The 22,513-nt window shown below is 36.3% G+C and overlaps 1 protein-coding gene and 1 long non-coding RNA gene across 5 annotated transcripts in view; one reads left to right on the top strand and one right to left on the bottom strand.

Annotated features, from left to right (window-relative positions):
* The window catches only part of LOC131889269 (band 7 protein AGAP004871-like), an 83,629-nt gene extending 73,631 nt beyond the window's left edge, over window positions 1-9,998 (top strand). For 3 of the 4 annotated variants that reach the window (XM_059238345.1, XM_059238347.1, XM_059238348.1), the window contains 6 exons: window positions 1,642-1,797; window positions 1,905-2,002; window positions 6,568-6,729; window positions 9,058-9,136; window positions 9,264-9,350; window positions 9,702-9,998. In XM_059238345.1, coding sequence (XP_059094328.1) covers window positions 1,642-1,797; window positions 1,905-2,002; window positions 6,568-6,729; window positions 9,058-9,136; window positions 9,264-9,350; window positions 9,702-9,818 — 699 coding nt within the window. In that variant the 3' untranslated portion in view covers window positions 9,819-9,998. Of the gene's footprint in view, window positions 1-1,641; window positions 1,798-1,904; window positions 2,003-5,061; window positions 5,160-6,567; window positions 6,730-9,057; window positions 9,137-9,263; window positions 9,351-9,701 lie in introns of all 4 variants that reach the window. The other variant, XM_059238346.1, reaches the window with a different exon arrangement.
* A 1,778-nt stretch (window positions 9,999-11,776) lies between these two features.
* On the bottom strand, window positions 11,777-13,170 carry LOC131889282 (uncharacterized). Its single transcript, XR_009374191.1, has 2 exons — window positions 12,679-13,170; window positions 11,777-12,611 (listed from the first exon to the last, which is right to left on the bottom strand). It is a non-coding gene; the product is annotated as an uncharacterized LOC131889282 (long non-coding RNA).
* Window positions 13,171-22,513: the final 9,343 nt, after the last annotated feature.

Consider the following 22,513-nt stretch of genomic DNA (forward strand, 5'->3'; position numbering starts at 1 on the left):
GAAAATGCTTCAGAGGTCGAAATATTATTGGCTCGATATGCATGAAAAATAAATCTAGATCTAAAGAGATCTAAACCTAGTATGCTTTTATTCAAGCTTTGAAGAATTACATTGATATATTCCATATCAAGGTTTGGATATTTTTGTTAACGCAAACGAAAAGAATAATCAGGTCCGATCAAAAAGTTCGTTGGGACAAAGCTCATAGATACTTTGAAGAGGTATCTGATACTGTACGCGTACGTCTTCAAAATTATCCATGAGCTTTGTCCCAACCCAGGGTTTAGGGTCAATTCTAGTGACCGTAGAGGCTTAATGTGCGTTTTGAGAGCATCTTCAAGCCCTGGAGAATCCAGGCTAGTTAGAACAATGAAGTCCACTTCTTTTCTTTCTCGGGCTCCTTCATTGTTAAATTTGCTTCCCTCTAATATTTGTAGGGAATACGTATGCCTTGTTGATACGGTTGTATCTTTTAAGTTGGACTTGGACAAATTTCTAGATAGCATTCCAGATCAACCATATATTCAAGGACTAGCTCGGTCTGCCAACTCAATTCGTTGGTAGGCCAAATATCATATAAAGATTGAAGGTAATAAATAGACGACTTATAACCTTTCATTTTAATAGTACTGGGGATTACATTCCCTGTAGCGGTTAGATAAGCCCGTGAAAAACCAAACCAAAAAAACAGATCATTCATAAAAATCTCGACCGATGCAATAAAAGCTCCGTACCAGGTTTATGATAAGAAATTCTCAAGAAAAGGAACAAGCGAACCGTTGTAACACTAAACAAAGACTGGCCTTGGGTTCATCCCAGCCTTTGGACTCAATCATTTCTCACCGACATTGACCGACTAAGACATGATAAAACGACACTTTAAGTGAACAATGTATTGGACAAGTTTCCAACCTACAGCGTCATTGTACATTCTCTACGCACGTTCAACCAATTGGGTTGTCATTTTGCATTTTCCCATGGAAAAATCCGTTTTTTAGCCGAACAGTTCTGAGACGAGTTGTGGATCATCCTGAAGGGGAAAGATGAATACACTGAGAATACCCCAAAAAACTAAGGATGGTTTTGGTTCTCAATCATTTTCTTGGGTTGAGCTTTCTTACAAAGGCCCCACTTGGTCCTGCATATTATTGGAGTCTGACAGGACCGTTCATTATCATAAACGCCCGCGAAATATTGAGACTTATCTGGAAGAAATATCGATTCTCACCCGGGAAGGTACCACGGAAGTTGACACGAGGCCGTTGGTATTCGGCCTTGGCGAGCATAGTAATATGTATTAGACCCGTTTTTGTTTGTGATAAATCGGAATCCGTTTTTTCGCCGTCTGCCTAGGCCCCTCAATTTGTGGGGTTTTCAAAGTCAGAAAATGGATTTTTCTCGTACGCTTTTACCCGTTTGAAGGCTAGTTAAGATGAATTGCAATGTTTTTTGCGAGGTTCTTTTCGGTTCCTTTCTCTGCTTTGTTGGTGCCTTTGCCACGACTGAACAAGGTCCTTTTGCTCCTTGCGAAATTGTGTCAGAAGCAGATGATTGGCGACTTTGAAAATTGCTTTCTTGACCTTTTGCAGTTGTACGTAGGGTATGATAAATTAACTCGAAATGTGTTTTTGCTTGTTGCAGGTTGTCCAGGAATATGAAAGATCGGTCATTTTTCGACTTGGTCGCCTTCGTAAAGGTGGTGCCAAAGGCCCTGGTATCTTCTTCATTATTCCATGCATTGATACGTACAGGAAAGTGGACCTCCGAACGGTCTCGTTTGATGTTCCGCCCCAAGAAGTAAGTTCCAGATAGAGTCCTCGATGTAATCTCTCAGCTTTGAAACACAATGAAAGTGTCCCGATCAAATTTGGAATCAATTCATCACTGATCACTGTTGCATTCAGGTTTTATCGCGTGACTCTGTGACTGTGACGGTAGATGCAGTTGTCTACTATCGGGTTTCAAACCCAACCATGGCAACCAATAACGTCGAGGATTTCAGGTACATTTGGGTTCCGCAAAGACACCCACCCTGCACTCCTCCCTCTTCTTGAAGATTCCGTGTTTGGTGTTTTTTTGTTGTGATTAGGATGTACGTAGTTAATTTAAAAAAAAAGAGTGTTGTTAATTTGATTAAACCCACAGACCTATGAATACACGAACAAATCACTACGTATTCGTAAGCAACCTTTTGAAAAGAATGTCTATTTCTCGGTAACAACCTTACCCCAGACCAATTCCATAGGAATATATCCCAGCAACTTGGCATTTTTAGCCTCTAGCAGTGCTTTCGGAATACATCTAATGTCGACCCAACTTGAAGCCAGTATGTCCGTGTATTTTGAGGTCATAAATCATGATTTCGACCCACTGCTTCTTCTATGGCAACCCTACCAGACCACTGACTGACTAATTAACTAAATGTGTAGATTATGCCACATTAGGGGGTTTCATCTGTGTCTAGATAGCACCCATAACTCAGCAAACATTCGTTCAACATTCTGCCGTAGATGATTTTCGCCAACAAACAATTATGGCCAAGGCCAGCTGGCTCGTATCCAATTGTTATTGGTTTGCCCTTTTGCCTTCTAAATCAAGATCATATCTCTTTTTGGTTGGAAAAAACAACCCTGAACGTGTTACTGTCAAGGTTAAAACTGTGTATTTTCACTCCTTCATTTCCTCTTATGTGTACAAGTATATTTCCGTTTAAATGGCTGGCCAGTTTGATCCATGCACTCTCCAACAAGAAGTGAGCATCCGCTTGATTTATGACTCATAGTACATCCTAAAGACCGTGTTTGTGTTTAACAGTAGAAACGAATGGTTGGACTGAGTGAATAGAGCATTATTCGGTATACGTCTTTATCTATCAAGGGCACGAGATTGGTTCAATTCAATACGAATGTTGATGTCCCTTAAGGTGAATAGAGTAACGGATCAGTCACCCGATTCAAGACGAGTGCTTTTAGTTCATTAACCTCTCTCACGACGTGGAATCACCATCTGGCTTGATGAGACTGACCTTGATGGGCATTTGACCTGTCGCTCTTTCACATACATTAGTGGGACAGAATTGAGGGATCTCTTTACCTAACGACCACCGCTCAATGTCAATTCAAAGATAGTCAAGGCCCTTGAGTTCTCCAATTACCCTCTCTCTCTCTCTCTCTCTCTCTTCAGGGAATTAGGAAAACTCAAGAGAAGAATACATTTCAGTCCCGTGAACCTTAGCTTTGTGAAGTGAGGAAGCTAAATTGGCTTGCTACTCACATTCACGTTGTTATTGGGAAATGGGTAGACGTACGAGTACCCACTTGCTCTAAGATTTCCGTAATTCAAAACTTGGCCACAAGCTTTATTTATTGAAGCTTTGACTACTGCACTATTACTATCTTAGCTCAATTTCTAAATTTTGGTAGCTAAAAAGGCGGCGATTTCACATTATCGTTTGATTTTTTTAAGTAAAATTAAGAGTGCCCTCGGCCATACTATCTGCTAAAAATTGTGGTGGGATTTTTTAGATATTTTTCCGTTCGCCACTTATCAAGCCCTAGAAATGGTTGTTCTCTTGAGAGGGAATAACCTTCTGACCCAGAGCTCGGGGTGGAGTAGACGAGAAGTCAAAAGGCTCATCATGGACATAATGGGATCCTTCGAACCTTCAAGAGGTACAAGGTCACTTTGGGCCAGGACCAGTGAGGCGTGAATAACTTGATTCATTAAACATTTGTTCAATGCTCTTTGGTAATGGGCTTGGGATGACTTCAAGGACCATTAGAGAAGCTGCCTCATTTAGACGCTAGACATGTCTGTCTTAGTTGCTGAAGAGAGAAGCTATCTCATTACTTTACTACTCTGCGTACAACGTTGAGAGAGGTGACGGGCACCTTTCACTTCCATGACGCCTCCGCTTCAACACCAATAACGCTGATGAAAGAAAGATTGCCCCTGGAATCATCCCAAGACCTCTCAGGAGGAGTCAAGTTTGACATCTGACTTTCGAAGATTAGTAATATTGATTCCCTATGCATTGATCCAAGGGCTCAAACCCTGCTCTTGAGATCACACTCAGTCATATGGATGTGGTGGGTGAAGTAGAACATAGTTCAGAGGACGAGGGCAGAGAGACCATTGTTTGTGTTTTGCTTGTTCGTACGTACATTGAAGAAGTGAATCATGGGTCACATGAGTAGAATAATTTGATTAAGCATTCTTGCCCTATTATCGATGAGGAAATGACGATGGTTGAATACCAATGAAGGAAGCCCTATGTCTTTTCTACCTGGACGGATTTCTCACACTCAACAAGAACCTTCTTGGACGTTGTGGCCTTGGATGGGTTTTAGCTTTTCTTATGAGTGACAACATTGCTAAAGGTATTCCTAATGTACGGCACGTGGGGCGTTCTACCAGAAAATAGACTGGATTATCTTTATTGCAAGCACATTTCCTTTGGACTTTTATCAGGTTGAGTGAAATTGGAAGAGTGCTCGAACTTGAAATCTTTCCCTGATTAGATTGAACCGAAATGGAAAGGAAAATGAAAAAGTAGATTTAAATGACATTCAAAAACCTCACTCCTTACAGCCGTCACGAGTTTACTAAAACGGATTCATATCCGTGTAAAATGCAAATTACGTATGTTTGGCTAATTTGCAATATGACTTCATAATGGTCAGAGAGTGATGTATTCGAACTGCTTATAGCCCGTTCAAACTGAAAATGTTGAATCCATAAAATGACATTTTTACCTCTATGAATAATCAAGATACAACAAATTGATGATCACGAGAATCAGCTTTCCAACTTTCTATGTCCACAACGAGTTTGATTAAAAGTGGCTTCATCTGATTGATTTTTCGAAAGAACAATAGCAGAGGTTATTTGTTGAAAATGGAGTGATAAATTTGCGCTCATATTCTTAGGTTGTTGTGGAAAGGTTGGTAGGCAATCGAAATAGACAATTTTGTGTTGTTCAGGCTTCGTGGTATCTATCTTGTGTCTTGTAAATCAACCGCAGACAGAATTTGGGACGCACATTTCTTTCTTTTTCCTCAGATACTAACCAAGGATGCCGTTACCGTAGCTGTTGAGGCAGTCATTTATTACAGAATAAGTGATGCATCAGCCGTCGTGAATAAACTGGAGAATCACAGGTTGACACCCTTATTTTCTATGCCCGACTCCTCTTTCACAAACTCTCCAATCTCTTATGATATACAATTTGCCTTGCTTTTTAGTCTAGTTTCGCAATGCCATTTGCAAAAAGTTGCCAACTTTATAAAGTCAGTACATTTTAGGCCAAGAATGATGAGAACAAAATATGAGATATTTACATCCGTATAACATAGTGTAGAAGGGAAAGATTTATGACGATTAGGAACCACTTGTTGGGGATCTTAGTTTGGAGTCATGGTGTACTTATTGTGGGATTGTAGGGTACAACTACGCCACCTCAATAAATGCCCCAACAGTTTGATAGCTTATTTCATGCTTCAAATGTCAATCACTCGATCCTAGAAACTGCCATTGTATATATGAGAAATTCCTTCTTCGATCATTTCACATATATCTTTTTTTAAATCAACAGACACAGGACTATAAGCTTTGTTTGCAAGTGATTATCCTCTGCCCGTTCTTTCCTCTCTTGCTCCACCACAATCATTTCATTTTTAACCCTCGTGCATCATTTAATTTCCTTATCGCAAATTCCATTTTCAAGAAACTAGGCTGATAAAGGGTGTATGATATGATACATTTAGAAAATTGAACGAATATATGTGCCCCTTGGATTTGTCAAGATCGTAAATGTTAATGGTCGCTCTCGCTTGAATGGAAATGGATAAGTATATATATTTGTATATACATACTTGGCCATTTTTCCGAAGCTTTGCTCTTTTAAACTTAAACTTAAAATCAAATCAAAAGATACTGAATTTTAAGCCATTACAATTATTAGGCTAAAAATGTGTAAGATATGATACATATGGAAAATATTTAAAAAAATATATGAGACCTTTGGATTTGTCAAGATCTTAAATGTTGATGGTCGCTGTCGTTTGAATGGAAATAGATAAGTACATATATTTTATCTTTGTATTCTTTTTAAATAAAAAAATGTTTTATACATACTTTGTCATTGCTCCAAAGCTTTGCTCTTTTAAACTTAAAATCAAATCAAAAGATGCTGAATTCAAAGCCATTCCAAATATCAGGGTGAAAATATTAAAACACGTTAATCTTAAGCCAAAAGGCATAAAATGTGTCATATTAAGGTAAGGATTAATGAAATGTCATCAATGGTCCAAAACTCAAATAAGTGTGAATAAGCGATGTCCTCCACGATCACGTATTGACTCACGGGACCTACATAACATGGAGAGATGCGCTTATGAATTGGCCCGGACTGGAAAAAATGCATGTGCAGTTTGAAGAGGGCATGCATGCCGTCCGTGTTTATTACCTAGTTAGAACAACTTAGCATAATTGCTTATGCTTTCACTTCATCGTCAAAGCCGTTCTTGCCAGACTGTAAGTTTAATGAATTCTATTTTCCTGTTATAGTCACTCTACTCATCTTCTGGCTGCCACCACTTTGAGGAACGTTCTGGGAACCAAACATTTGGCCGAGATACTAAGTGAACGAGAGACCATAAGCCATGTTATGGAACAGACCTTGGACGAGGCCACGGATCCATGGGGTGTCAAGGTGGAACGAGTCGAAATGTAGGGTTGCTTACTTTTCCCAACACAATAATTTAAAGTGAAAATCCGAAAAATCGCAAAAGAAAACACCACCATGGTTACAGTAGAGTGTAGCAATCAAAACAGGGCGTCATTCACAAAACTCCTACTTGGTTAGTCGTTTCTTGATAGGTAGAAATCGAACAATCAATTGGGCAGAAAACTGTTATCATCAGGGATGTGTGGATAAGGGACACTTGTTGACAATGATGTTTCGCTTTTTATATAACTGCTATAAATGAAGCATGCAATATCGAAGACGAACGAGTTAAAATTGAATGGCTATAAAGTGTTGCCATTAATGAATATGTTGTTATTTCAACGAAATTGTAATTAAGTTATCGTCAATGGTAACCGGAAACGATGGAGAAAATTTAAGGAACACCACCTTTAGTGCTTACTAAAGAAGTTTTATCAATTGATAGGTCGAAAGGTTGAGCCAACCATAGCAGCGAAACCAGCCATGGTATCGTCCAATCTTTCCGATAGCCTGTGTCAAGTTCCGTAAAAGTCAGGGGAAAGAATCGAACCCGCGACCCTTGTCATGCTAGGAAGCGACGTTAACCTTCACCTTATCTTCACCTAATCTTCACCCAAGAGTTTTTGCTTTATGATATTAAACCAATTTTCAAAAATGATATAGTGTCATAGATGGTCTAAATTCAGTATGAAGGAGTTTGTTAACCCTCCAATAGTTTGTCCNTCATGCGCATCTGTACGCCCGAGAGAAATCTTGTTCTTCTTTATAAACCAATACTTTTCGCTTGGGTCATGAAATGTCTCACACCTACAGGGTGGCCCGAAATAACGGCAGAATGCCAATTACCATTTTTTTTTTTTTTTTTTTGCGGACTTCCTTACCGCTACCAGGATTGGAATCCCAGCAGTTCAAGACGAGAAGATTATTCATTTTACTTGATTTTTATATATATATATTATTTGATCGACCAACGAATCTTTCAATGTCCGTCCTCCACTAATTCGAAAGTGAAGAACTTATTGCAAGATTGGTGAATCTTTTGAGAACAGAACTGACCGAGGACGGAAATCTAGGATTCCTAGAGTTTCCATCAGGGGACCAAAACATTTAATAATTGATAATCTTCTTTGAATTAAAATTGGATCATTTGTCATATGGTGAAAGGTTTTTCAATATTCCCTCGTAATGAAAATGCTTGATTCAACATGATCCAGAAAATCGTTGAATGGGGAGAAACACTTTTAAAAAGCATCAAAAGTGGCCCTTTGTTTGTTTCCGCCCTGTACATACAGTAAGTCAAAGTTTGAAAGTAAAGTTGAAATGAACTATTTCAATCTCAGCAAGTGAATTAGGGTCGGGAGAATAATGTCAGTAAAAGAAAAGGGAACCAATAGCTGATATCTTCATGGCCGATCAATCTAGTCTCCGACAAAATATGTTGTTTTCACGTCGAGCAGAAGTTGCAGAAGATTGACAGCATTGGGCCGTAAACCGGTTAGTAAAACTCTCTTAATTTTCTGCTTGACACCCGAACAACATTTTTTGTTTGAGTCTGCTTTTCAATCGACAAAAAGATTGTTTTTAAGTATGCCGAGCAGAAATTCGAAGGGTTACAATAACCAGTTTTATTCTGAATGCTCTTCAGCTCTTTCGTTCAGCTCTTTCACACATCCGAACCATCAGACTTCTGCAGTTTCTGCTCGACGCGAAAACAACATATTTTGTCGAAGTCTAATTCTCATCAGCTTCCGCGCTTATCCTCTTGTCCTTTTCAATGAGCCAATTAACTTCTCCTCCATTTAAATTATCAACTCAAATTGGCTGGAGCATGATGCAAAGCGGTCAAGCAAAAAGGCCAAGAACAAATTATACCGATGACCCCTTTCCTACTTGATTCATTGAGATGTTCTCTTGGCCGGGTAATCAATTGTAGGTTGGTGAAGAGTTTTGGTTTTGGGATTCAATAAAACACGGATTGTGGATAGTAAAGTGGAGCCACAATTAAAAAGGCACTTCGCATCTTAGTTCACTTTTAGTACGTGATGTACCACCCACTTTCACTTGTGGGATCCCGTTGTAAAAGAGCATTATCATTTATAAACAATATGGAACCGAGGTTGTTGTTGTTTTTCAAGTACCATATGTACCTATTTGAAACTACATTTTCAGCAGTTTTTAGATATGTGTTCATATGTATTAGATTTAGTAATGTAAATGATATTAGGAAGAGACGCCAGACAAGTTCCATAACTGATGGATGGAGTTATGAAAAAAATCGGAGGAAACGTAAAATTAATCATTGACCGTTCTTTGCGGGTCTTTTCTTGCAGAAAGGACGTGCGGCTTCCAGTCCAACTTCAAAGAGCCATGGCGGCTGAGGCTGAAGCAGCTAGAGAAGCCAGAGCTAAGGCAAGTATTAATGCTCGAATTTGAATTTATGTATTGCCAAAATGGCGTTGGATCAGTTATTTGTCTTTGTGTTAATTTTGTTGCTCAGTTAGTAATATATTCGTACTTGCTTCGTACTTTTTTTCAGGTTATTGCGGCCGAGGGAGAACAAAAAGCCTCTCGAGCTTTAAGGGAAGCCTCTGATGTGATTTCTGAAAGCCCATCAGCACTTCAAGTGAGTGCAATCCAATTCAGACTTTTTTTTAACTATCTTTATGAGAATTCGGTAATTTAATAATAGATCGACATTGCCCTTGGTTTTTAAAGCACGGTTGCCGATCCGATGAGACAGAGTACAAGTTGTAGGTGATGAAAATAAAATGTGTAACTTCTTTGAGTTCAATTTCCAACCACAGAAAAAGTTCCCATGAAAGGAGTGCCCGAAGAGGCGAGCGAAACGAACTCTCAAGTTTGGTCGTGAATCCCAGTCATCGTCTCAATGGTTCTCAGAATCTCGAGCCGTTTGCTTCAATTGATCGATCCCAGTGTGAAACTGGCTTTTTATCTCTTTTTCGGTCTTTTTCAGCTCCGCTATCTTCAAACTCTGAACACGATATCAGCCGAGAAGAACTCTACGATCATCTTTCCCGTTCCATTGGATATCATCTCTCATTTCTTCACGGGCGGAAAGAAACAAGCCTGAACGCCCCCAAGGCACCACCCTTTAAGGCAAAGAGAAAGCGTACTCATCACGCCCAACTAACAAATCATCACACTATGAATGTTCCAATGTTCTGGCCTTTTGCCACTCAATAATCATTAGTTTCATTGGTTTTCGTGTCTGTAGATGCAAAATACAAATGCCTCTTGGGCTTGCACTTAATGTTTAGAATTTCCTTGAAACTGCCATCTATGAATGATGAAATCTTCAGCTGAGTTGACCGTCAACGGGCGGTGAAGATCAATAAATATGTAATTGAATTAGGTTTTTTTTCCAGGTTTTGAATAAACCGGTTAACAAACATCTGCTACATGATAAAACTTTAGCTTCATTTTTCGGATAGAGATACTTACATATTTCGTGTTTAACGTTTCTTTGAGGTTCAAAATGATACGCTATATAACATGGTTGTTTTTGAGAACTTCCTTACCGTTTACTGGGAATGGGATCGCCAGCACTTCAAGACGAAAATTGTGCTGATTTTACTTAACTTTACATTCATATGATATCTGATCGACCAACGATTTTAGATTTGGCAGATCTGGCTAGCCCTTGAATATAGGGTTGATCTAGAATTTTTATCAAAAAATTGTCCAAATCCAACTCAAAGGAGGCAATTGGATCAACAGCAACATACTTTCTACGAATATTTGAGGGGAGCAAGTTGAACAATGAAGGAGCCCGAGAAAAGAGAGAAGTGGACTTCAGAAGTGGACTTCAGAAGTGGACTTCATTGTTCCTATTAGCCCTTCGTTAGGATTCACAAAGGCTAGAAGGTGCTCTCAAAACGCACATTAAGCACGGTCATTATGCAGAGTAGGTGACTTTTGAAGCAAGCAGGCAATGTTAAAAAAGTATGAATAGCACATTTCTATTTGCTCTACATATTCATATTTCTTGTATATAATGTTGTATGTTTTGCTTGCAAATACTTCTATCATGAGTAGTTTCTGACGTTTGTGAATATCAGTAAAAAAGCTCAACAGATATCAAATTTGATTTAGTAATAAATGCTAACATTTAAGCGATTTTTAGAAGTAAATTACAATTCGAGTAATGAAGCTTTCATATACTTCTGAAACGTTAAACCATAATCAACTTTGCTATTTTGTCATGGCAGTGCTCATTTAAACAAACCGAGCAATATCATTTGGTTAGATCAACAATTAGCAATAAGCTTGTCAGTTTTGGATAAACATAAAATATAAAAAAATACTTGATGATCTGGTAACCAATTCACGTGTGAAGAAGTTGACTTTTTGGTTACAAATCTCCACCATTGGGCCTTAGCAACGCCAATCTCTCTTCTTACGCTGACGGCACGAAGTTAGTTTCTATTAAGAATGGCAAAGATACCAGTAGCCTGGCAAAACACCTAGATCGAATCTACTCTTGGGTAGCTGAGGGTGATACGTCCCTGAACGGAATGAAATTCCGCTCAATGACCTTCGGGTCAACTCCTTTGAATACTCCACTCGTAGATAATGGAGGTAAAGATATTGAGCAGGTCTCATCCATGAAAGATTTAGGTGTAGTCCTCCAAAATAACGAAAAGTTCGATGAGCATATCCAGTTGAAGGTGGGTAAAGCTTTTCAAATGTTTGGTTGGATATTTCGCACGTTTAAGTCCAGAGATAGCATCACGATGCTAACTCTGAACAAGTTGATTGTCCAGCCACATCTTGAATATGCTTCACCCATTTGGGCTCCAATGAGTTCAGCAGGTTTGCAAAAGGTCGAGCAAGTCCAAAGAAGTTTCACTAGGAACATCACATGAGTAGATAGTATATGAGAGTGCCAATATCATTTTTTTTTGTGATTTGTGACCGACACCTATATCTCTCATTTCATCACACCAAAATCAATTTTATCCTCCTTTTGCACTTAACCCCCCAAATCTCCCCATTTTCCTCATTTTTTTCAACAAGTAAAACACCAAGTTTATATCACCTCAAATCCATTTATTTCCAATTAAAACACATATTACACATAGTAAATCTCTCACATTTTGTTACATTTTGTCCCATCACCTTGATTTTGATGGTGAAAAATATCTGAGATTTTTCCTCGTATGAAAAGTAAATTTAGTATGTAAAATATACAGGGTATATTTTGTGTGAATGAGGTTTACAACAGTGAAACAAGGCTGCTGACTCAACCAGGCTTCGAAATAGAGTTCAGTTTTCATACACTTTTGAGCTTTACAAACTTTAATATTTGTATTTTGTCTTACGGTTTGATTTTCTATTATTCTACTACAAATTCGGGTTGAAGACTTTCATGTGCTTGAAGAGAGAGATTCTGACCTGTTAGACGGGGTAAAAATACATGCGTGTACAGTATTACTACACTACAGTAGATCAATAGTATAGAAAATATAATAATATAATATATAAATAGATCAGTAATTAGCACCCCCCCTTGTAGCGGTGATCAGTCGTGATTAGACAGTCATTGGGTGGGGTCGAGAATGATGAATTAAAACAGAGAAAGCATGCTCGTTTTCTTATACTGTTGCACATGAGGATTCATCAAAATCTAGTGATTGGGGCTGTCATTGACACCGTGACATGCTCCTTCATGACTACAAAGGGGACTAGAGCTTGGTGTTTCTGAAGCATGAGAGCTAGACGCTGGACGAATGGCAGCCAGTGCTGCAGGAATGGTGGCCATTGTTCGATTCCAGTCTGTTGCTCTCATCGTTCGCTTTGCTTCCAGGCAGGAGTCCACGATGGACTTGACAAGGACATCACCTTGGCTTGCGCTGTACGTGGGCTAGAATCAAGACCATTAGATTAAAAATATTCTCCAGGTTGAAAGCTTACAGCTTGTCGTCACTTACGGGAGGAGAGACAAACGGCCGTTCCACTCCTTCAAGTCCACTTTGTTGGGGATGACCCTGGGATAGTCCTGGTTGCCCTGTGGCCTTTACATCAGGAAGCCCACACAGATCCCAATACCATTGACGAAGCCGTTGCCATGCCTTTGGAAAGCAAGCCATTTTTCTGTTTGGACGACTTGCTCAAATCTTGGCTAAAGTTGTGGTCCATGTCCATGGAGTGTTTTTGTTTGGGTTGTTGGGTATGACAGCTGAAGGTGGCATCGACGACCACCGATGACCAGAATTGACAGATTTATGTGAACGAAAAAGGCCAAAATTTCAATAAATAAATAGCGTGTCGAAATTCCAAACGCTCGGTACGGGATTTGCCCAAGCAAAAAAGCCAAACACTAAAAGAACGTCAGATGTCAAAGTGAGATGTAACAGACATCTGACAACACTGATTCTCACCCTCTCCTTTGATAAAGTCAGCCTCCGGCTGTCTAGCAGCCCAGTCCGCCGGATGCCAAAAAGGCGGTAAATCCAAATGTTTACTTGTGCAGTTACCAATAGTTTTCGTTTTTAACTGTCAAGGTTGCAACCTTTTAAGCACTTAAATTCTACATGTTGTTTTTTGTCACATGTGTAAAAAACTTTTGTACATCGTTAAAAGAAAAACTGACAAATGTGACTAAACAGGGCCTGGATGACTATGGTCTATGCGAGAAACTGTACAGTGATACAAGTTAAGAAACAAGTCAAGAAGTACTAAATTTATCTAGCAAAACAAGTCAATTGATATTTACAGACAGCAAAATTCTTGATATGGTTTTCCTACTGCATTTAAACTTTTATGGATCAATGCAGTGCACTGCTATCTTTTCTTTCTAATCCCCATTCCTAATTTTCGTTTTCCAAACATCAAACTTCCTACTAAACCTGCTTCAGCTCTGTCTTTAAAACTATGATTACCATCTTTTACTATATTAAATGCCTCATCTTGTAGCTTTTTGTCAAATACATGTCTATCTTTTTTATCCTTAAAGATGGCATAAGTCATGTCATGGAACTGAGCTGCTTTGTCCAGCTCTTTAACTGGAGCATCTCCTCTTAACAATCTCTCTTTTAATTTAGTCCCAGGTCCGGTAAAATTATGTCCTGGTAAATGCAGTTCAGGTAATTTTCCTGAGTTTAATAAGCTATTTAAATCACCCTCTGTTTTCCCAGAAATAATTTGAGCCTGTCCCCTCCCACAAACTGTACAAGTTCCTTTCAACATATATTGTATACCTGGTGCTCCTCTAGGTCTTTTCCTTTCATGTAATTGTACACTTGTAGACAATGTTTTCTTCCTACATTGTAGGCAATATATTGATCTATTAGGTAGATTTGACATTATCAATTTTGTATTTCTTTAATAAAGTTCTTATATTACCATCAGTTTTTAATTTTTCATAGCATATCTCATAAGGGGTTATGTCTTTATTTCTACACTGAATGTAATAACATGCATACATTCCACATAATTTACTATTAACATTTTGATGTTGTCTAGTATTGTACCAATCTATTCTCTTTTCTAGCTTTTTTGGTGGGGGTAAACCAAATGAGTCATAGTATTCATTGTGAAAAATAGCAACCCAGTGTGTGTGCCTGGATTTTCTAATTCATCTAAATTTAATACATAACATCCTGATTTAGGAAGGTTTTTCTGTTCTCATAAACACACCTTTAAAATCTTGTTCATTTTTGTAATATTTTCATGATTTCATGGTTTGAAACACCAGGAAAAATCTTTGATTTTTCACCTTGGTTCACCCCCTCTTTGGTAAAAAAGCCCCCTTACCATTTTTCTTAGGTAAATATGCTCCAGAACCTTGTTTGCCTTTTCCAATTTTCATAGCCTTTGTAGCCTTTAACAAGTTCTCAACCTCTTTATTATGTCTCTTTGCTTCAGATTCAGTTCTGTCATTATGCTTTTTATCACTAACAGCTTTAGCCACACCACCAGCTGCACTTGCTACACTTGCAGCAACTCCAATAGCACCTAGAATACCAGGAATTGTTACCACAAAACCACCATTTTTACTCATTTGAGTTTTAGACAGTTTGATATCTTTGCTAGTTCCAGCAGATTTAGCTTTTTTCAACTGATTTATTTGGGTTTGAGTTAAAATTAAATTATGATTAGCTTTCTTATTTGGGTCTATTCTAAGAGTACAAGGTTCATTTGATTTTAACTTTTTAAGCTGATATTCAGAAAGAAAAACAGGAGTTTTTACATAATTTGTAATTCTCCCTGTCATTTTATTATTCATTATACATAACATAATGTTATAAATATACATAGAAATTCTAATTTTTACACACATCTATCTAATTACCCTCATCTTTTTATTTTCCAAATTAAGAGTTGCATCTCTTTGATTGTATATTATTACCCAAACCAAGTAATCATGAGCAGGAACAGCTCTAAATTTCAAATTAACTACAATATTAGGGAAATGAGTATTCTCATATAATTCAGGTTTATGGTGACTAACATCAATATGAAATAGTGGATATGAAGTTCGAAAAGTTTCAAAATCTATTTTACTTTTATAGTTACTTGCTTGTAAAAATCTATCATAGAGTTCCATAACTTCTTTAGTTGCAAAGTTGTTCTTGAGTTCTTTATCAGGAAATTGTACACTGTTTATCTCCACATTGCAACTTTCAACATTCATATTATCAAACAACATAGAAGAATGGTTTTGTGAAGTAGTCCTATTTAAATTTTGTAGAGCTACAAATATCTTTTGAGGTTTATGAATGGTTGAATACAGTGCAATTCTCACTTCAGTATTTTTAGGTGGTTGATTTCTATACACATTTAGTGCAGTCCATGACAGATTAAATGAGATATCTTTTGCTAATTGTGTTTCTAATCTAGCCATAGTACCTAGACTAGGTTCAGTAAAAGGCATCATCCAAAGACATTTTGTAATAACAACTTGACCATCTGCTACTGCTGCATTAGTTTTTTGAATAAGTCTTTCTGGTTTGTTTAGTGTAAATGTAATTCTATGTTTTACACCTCTAAAAACATGATCTACTTCATTGCAAAAACGAAACATTTTATTTAATGGAAGTAGCATATGAATTGTACCAGAGCAATTTCTTACATAAGTTCTTCTTGTATCATCTTCATTGAGAAACCATAGTTGAGGATGTTTAGCACACCTTAGTTTATCATCACTGGTATATTTGATAAGGTTGTTTACTAAAGTTGCTATTCCAACATTATCTATTCTTTCATCTTCTTTGTCATCTACATAATATCTGGCTTCTTCAAAAATGTTAAAAGCATTATCTGATAAAGACACATCTTCAGCTACTGCAGCAGCATTTCCACCAACAGCTGCTCTATTTTGCCAAACATATTGATTTCCATCTTCATTTCTCAGTCTTATAGTTAAATTTAGGTAACTTTCACTTGGTAAAAGCCATAAATCTTCATTATTTGTAGTGAATGAATAGTGATCTGCATCAGCCAATGTTCCTGCACCATGTGAGTCTTCGTATACTTTAACATAATCGTATTTAGTATTAGATACGTCTCTCTCAGCTATAGAAGGAAATTCCCAAATAGGACTTTCAGTTTCTTGTAGTAGAGAATTCATATTTAATTTAGTCTCTGTTGTAATTTATTATTGTTCTGACTCTTAAAACAAATTTTAGAGACATTGGTTCTGTAAGATCAATTAAATTACCTTTAGAATCAGTTATTTTTAGTTCAATATGTCTTATGATTGAATCTCTACAGGAGTAGTATTCTAATTTTTCTAATTTTTCCAAAATAGCACTTCCAGGAGATGCAAAAGGTAAAATGCCAAACAAGACATCTTTCATTTCAGGTTGATAATTCCTTTCCACTAAATTACATCTAATAAATATTCTATCCACACCTCTAGTGATGTTAATTATACCTGTTCCTTCTTCATAAGGTAGACCATATACTTTGGCTTCTAGACCTAACAATTTATACAAATTTCCATCAGAAAAGTCGATTTTAACACCATCAATTAGTTTTACATAACATTTGAAAGTTGATTCATTTACAACTAAATGCTGAAGAGTTAGAAGGAGGACACTAACTTTTAGAATTTGTGATTTGTGGCAAGCAGATTTAGTTGAAATGCATGAATTAGCTTCTAAAAATAAAGGATACAATTATATTTTAACTGTGATTGACACATTTTCTAAATTTGCCTTTGCTGTGCCTGTGAAAAACAAAACAGGTGTGTTAGTTACTGAAGCTTTTGAAAGTCTATTGAAAGATAGACAACCTAAAAACTTACAAACAGATGAAGGTATGGAATTCTTTAATAGCACATTTAAAAAGTTAATGGATAAACATAACATAAATCACTACCATACCTTTAGTGATAAGAAAGCTGCTGTTGTAGAAAGATTTAAAGGACATTAAAAGGCAGAATGTGGAAGAAATTTACTGAATTAAACACACATAATTGGCTTGACATGTTAGATGATCTAATTAATTCATACAATGCAAGTTATCATAGAACAATAAAGAGAGCATCAATTGAAGTTACTAAAACAAATGAAGATGAGGTAAGGGATTTAATAAATGGGGTTGGTAAACCTAAAGTAAAGTCAAAAAAACCCTTAAAAGTAGGTGATATTGTAAGAATTTCCAGAGCCAAAGGCATTTTCGATAAGGGGTATAAATTTAATTGGTCTGAAGAACTTTTTAAAATTAAGGAAGTTTTAATCACAGATCCAATCACATATCATGTAGAAGATATGTCAGGTGAAGAATTAAAAGGATGTTTTTATAATGAAGAACTTATGAAAACAAAGATACCAAATTATGCTAGAATTGAAAAAGTATTGAGGAAGAAAGTTCAAAATGGTAAAACATATATAAGAGTGAAATGGAAAGACTATGATAATAAATACAACAGTTGGATATTGAAAGATGATACTGTTAAACTTTAAGTAAAATGTGTGTAATTTTGAATATTTTATTAATGAAAAAATCTTTGATTTTTTTCTACATATCTACACTTTGATACTTTGTTCATTTAAATTCCCAATATAAGGTCTTGTATTATCTAAGTTAAAGTCCCAACCATAAGGTCTTGTGTTACTTCTGTCTTCAAGTAGAATTCTTTTATCATCATGACTACTTAGAGCTAGTTTTTACATTGCATTTAAATGCATTTCAAGTCTATTAGAATCTATTCTATTAACTTCAACTGTAAGTGGGTTTCCAGTTTCATAAACATATTTATAATCATCATATGTTAAATTTTTCATGCTAGCCTTTGGGACACCTTTAGCTTTAAGTGGATCTGGTTTTTCAAATTCATTTCTTTGTGATTCTAGTAATGGTATAAAATTATCAAAAGCAAGATAATTTAATCTTATAGCATAACATTTTGAAGCAAGTGATGTTACTTGTTCAATATCAATGTTACCAATTTCCAAGTCTCTATCATACAATCTAGAAGAAAAAGCACAAGGAGGAACCTCATTTTTCATTTTTCCTAATACTTTTTTGTTTTTATTAAGATTTATATGATCTGGTAAAGGTGTACTTTGAAATGAGCAATTTGAGAGGTCTAAAATGTGTTCAAATTTCTCAAAAAATTCTTTATTAATGTCATTTGTTTCTAATTGAAACATGAAAGAATTTGTATCAGTCATTATAAGCTGCATCCTAGAGTTAAAATAATTCTTTAAATCATACCAAACTCCACCCATTAAAGCTTTTGATAACTCTAATATTTTTACTCCTACATAAACAGGTCTACTGATTGTGCATTTATTTTTTACAAGTTCTAAACCTGCAAGACACTCACAGTGCTGAATACCTTCTTCAATATTATATTTTGGATTACAAAAGCTACACTTGTGATAAAAGTGTTCATTTTTAATTTTAGATGGAAATCTATGTGTTTTTTAATACTTTTCTTTTGATGTTACTACTTTAAAGTTGACAAACTTTTCAGCTTGTAATAAAGTTCCACCATAGACAGAATTATTCATAAGTTTAAAGAAATCTTTTTCAAAATCATTTTTAGCATTGTTTCTCTTTTCAGTGTTAAAATCAATATAACTTTGCATCCAATTGGACTGCCTATACTTTAAAATTTTATGAACTTTTAAAACTTTAATTCCATGTTGTAAAGCAATTTTTAGATATGAACTATCTATAACATACTTTTTACTATTCATACAATGACTAATTAATTTCTCATGTCTATTTTTACACACTTCACAATCTCCAGAATTACCATCACTACTATATTGGTTATGTTTATCACATGGTTTCATATGTTCAGGACATAAAGGATAATCTGAATATTTGGTCTCTTAATATCTACTTTTAAGCTGTAACCTTCATTTTCACAAGGTTCAGCAAACTCTAATTTGTTTAAAATATTGCTATATTCTGATTCATCTACCCATTCAAAACCTCCTGTAGGTAAAGGTTGACTCATAGCCCAACCATAAAGATTGTTTGCATCAATATATAATATATGTGTCATTGGTTGTTTTGGATCATAATCTTTGATATTTGGGTTATTTGCTTTGGCATACTTTTTAGCAGAATATGAAATATCACTTCTTTTAGCTCTCATGATAAAGTTGTACATTCAAATATCCAAAAAGGTTCTAATCTTACACCTGTTTTCTTTAGCATGGCTCTCCAAGCAAAACTAGGTGTAGTTACAAACCAAAATGGATTTAAACCATATTCTTTCATAGCTAAAGACTTATGAGATTCACATACATCTGCCAATAGAAGAATGTCAGTTTTAAGGTATAAGTCATGATAATCTTCAAAGGTTTTCATATCATTTTTTTTCCAGACATTTAAAGCATGTTTATAATCCTCATCAGATATGTTTCCATTTTTCAAAGTGCTATAAAATGCTTCTTGTGATGGTAGTTTAGTTTCTTTAAGTTTATCAAAGGAATCAAACCATTCATATGGGAAAACACCTTTCCTGAGTAGGAGGTCTGTTCATCATTAGGAAATTGTTGTTGGAATGTGTGTCATCGATCCTCCTCCACTCAACCTATTTGTTCCGTCCGTTCCCGCCCTTTTTTTTGTGTGTGTGTGCGTGAAACCACGCTTGTTAAAACTTGGTTCGAGATTATTCGAGAGATAAGCATCAGACGATTAAGTCCAACGTTGTCTATCCTACCCGAAAATAAAACCGTTGTGAAAAGCCCCATCGTGTTGAATTCCAATAATTGTTTTGACAATTCTTTAAATATTAATCTTGGGTTTGATCCTGTTGATTATAAGTTGTTCACTAATTTATCTAAACTTGAAGATAAATGAGCAAATGAATCAACAAATTGAACTTGAATCTGAATAGTTTTATCTTCTTTTTCTTTAGTTTTGAAGTTACATTTTTTAACATCTGCAGGTCAGCTAACATTAACTGTTTTAAAAATTTCTCTATTTTGTACAATAGGTTTAACAATAACATCATCATCCTTAGCAAATGATTTCATCAACAACTTACAATCATAACCCTTCCAGTTATGAAATATAATTGGTAAAGGCTTACCCTTAAGTTTATATTTAAAATTACATTCTCTATGTGCCAAGCCTCTTATTTTGCCTGTTAAGTGATCATGATCAATCATTTTTTCACTACCAAGAACTCCTTTACAAATATGACATTGATCTTGATTCATTCCAGAGATATCATTGTTATGAAAAATGTTTCTTTCTTCAATAATCTTTTGAACTTTAGTTACATATTCTTTAATTGATTTCATAACATCAATATGAATATTTCTATCATTGTCAGATTTATAAAGTTTAACATCTAGTTTAGGAAAGATGTCCTTGTAATGTTCACCAATGACTGAATGTAAACCATAGGATACTAACTGCGATATAGGATACTACCACGACCAAGGAGACGCTCGTCTCAGAGCAGGACTCCCTCCCCCTCCATCAGATTCCTGGGTTGCGTGAGACCGCAGCGGCGACTGCAATTCAACAACTTCACGCTCTCGACGACATCGTGCGTACATCCCGGGCAATTTTGGATATAGTGAGGAGGAATCCCAAGGAATCCAAGGGAACCAAGGAGCTGACCAGGCCCAGAACTGACATGACCTAACCTACTCTGTATATCCCTCATACCCAATTTACTTTTCATACCTTCAAAATCAAGGTGATGGGCCAAAATGTAACAGAATGTGAGAGATTTACTATGTGTAATATGTGTTTTAATTGGAAATAAATGGATTTGAGGTGATATAAACTTGGTGTTTTACTTGTTGAAAAAAATGGGGAAAATGGGGAGATTTGGGGGGTTAAGTGCAAAAGGAGGATAAAATTGATTTTGGTGTGATGAAATGAGAGATATAGGTGTCGGTCACAAATCACAAAAAAATGATATGGAACTCCATATACTATCTACTCACATGATTGAGAGAGCTCTCATATTGGAAGAGGCTAAAAAATTGGGACTGTACAGTGCTCAGAGAAGGTACGAAAGGTACCTAATACTGTACGTCTTCAAAAGCATCCATGAGCTTTGTCCCAAGCTAGGATTTAGGTCAATTCTTGTGACCGTAGAGGCTTAATGTGCTTTTAAGAGCACCTTCAAGCCCTCGAGAATCCATGCTAGTTCGAACAATGAAGTCCACATCTCTTCTTTCTCGGGCTCCTTCATTGTTTAATTTACTTGTCTCAAATATTCGTAGAAAATATGTGACTGTTGATCCAATTGCCTCCTTTGAGTTGGATTTGGACAATTTTTTGATCAAAATTCTAGATCAACCCTATATTCATGGGCTAGCCAGATACGCCAAGTCTGATTCGTTGGTAGATCAAATATCATATATAGATAATAAATAGACGAAATATGACCTTTCATTTTAATAGTACTGTGGATGACATTTCCTGTAGTACTTAGTAACCCGTGAAAAAGCAAGAAAAGCAAAAAGCACCCGAGAAAAAATGGATACTTTTTTTGTCCTGAACTGCTGGGAATTCCTTTCCCACTAGCGGTAAAAGTCCGCATAAAAGAAGGAAGAAAATGAAAGCAGCCACTTGAAAAATTTCAGCTTCATGTCCAAATAGACAAGCTAAACTAGGGTTTAAGTTAGGTAAGGGGCCCAAAACCAAAAGATAGATGCTATCCGTATTATCTCCAGGCAAACTGACGTTCCTTTTTTTGAGAAATAAAATTCCACTTCTTCTTCATTTTGATTAATGGTGCAGATCTACTGCTGGTAAACGCAAAAAATAAGCAAGGGGATCTATTCGTGGCCTCATTCCAAACAAATTTATGTCAATTTTGTCCAAAATTGAGGCAAAACATGGCTTTTTAAGAAGGTGCCTTGCAAATTGGTACTACTTTGAAAATTAGATTTGAATATGCCTTCTTTGTAAGCTGTTTTGCACCTTTCTGTCTCTAAAAGATTTTGCTGTTTGACAATGTTTTGCCCCTCCCTAGTGTTGACAAGGTGAAGACGGTAAGGAAACTGATTGCAAATGGGCCGTATTATCTCCTCTGAAAACTTAACGTCCAGTTGGTTGACAGGAAGTTTTCCTTTGACCTGAGAATGTGACAAGAAATTTGCTAGCCAGGAAGCTTTGCAAGCTTGAGTATCTTTTGCAAATATTTCCCCCATGGGTTGCATTTCGTTATCTGTATTTGACTTATTTTGGCAAAAATACCTATTTTACTCGCCAGATATATCAAAGTAAAGCCAAGATGAGGTACACGTGCTAAATCATCTGGCAATCCTATTTAAAAAAAAAATAACTGTAACGTGTAACGACGCCATTACGATTTTTAGAAGGAATAGT

This window comes from Tigriopus californicus, chromosome 10, assembly GCF_007210705.1.
Source record: "Tigriopus californicus strain San Diego chromosome 10, Tcal_SD_v2.1, whole genome shotgun sequence".
NCBI lineage: Eukaryota > Metazoa > Arthropoda > Copepoda > Harpacticoida > Harpacticidae > Tigriopus > Tigriopus californicus.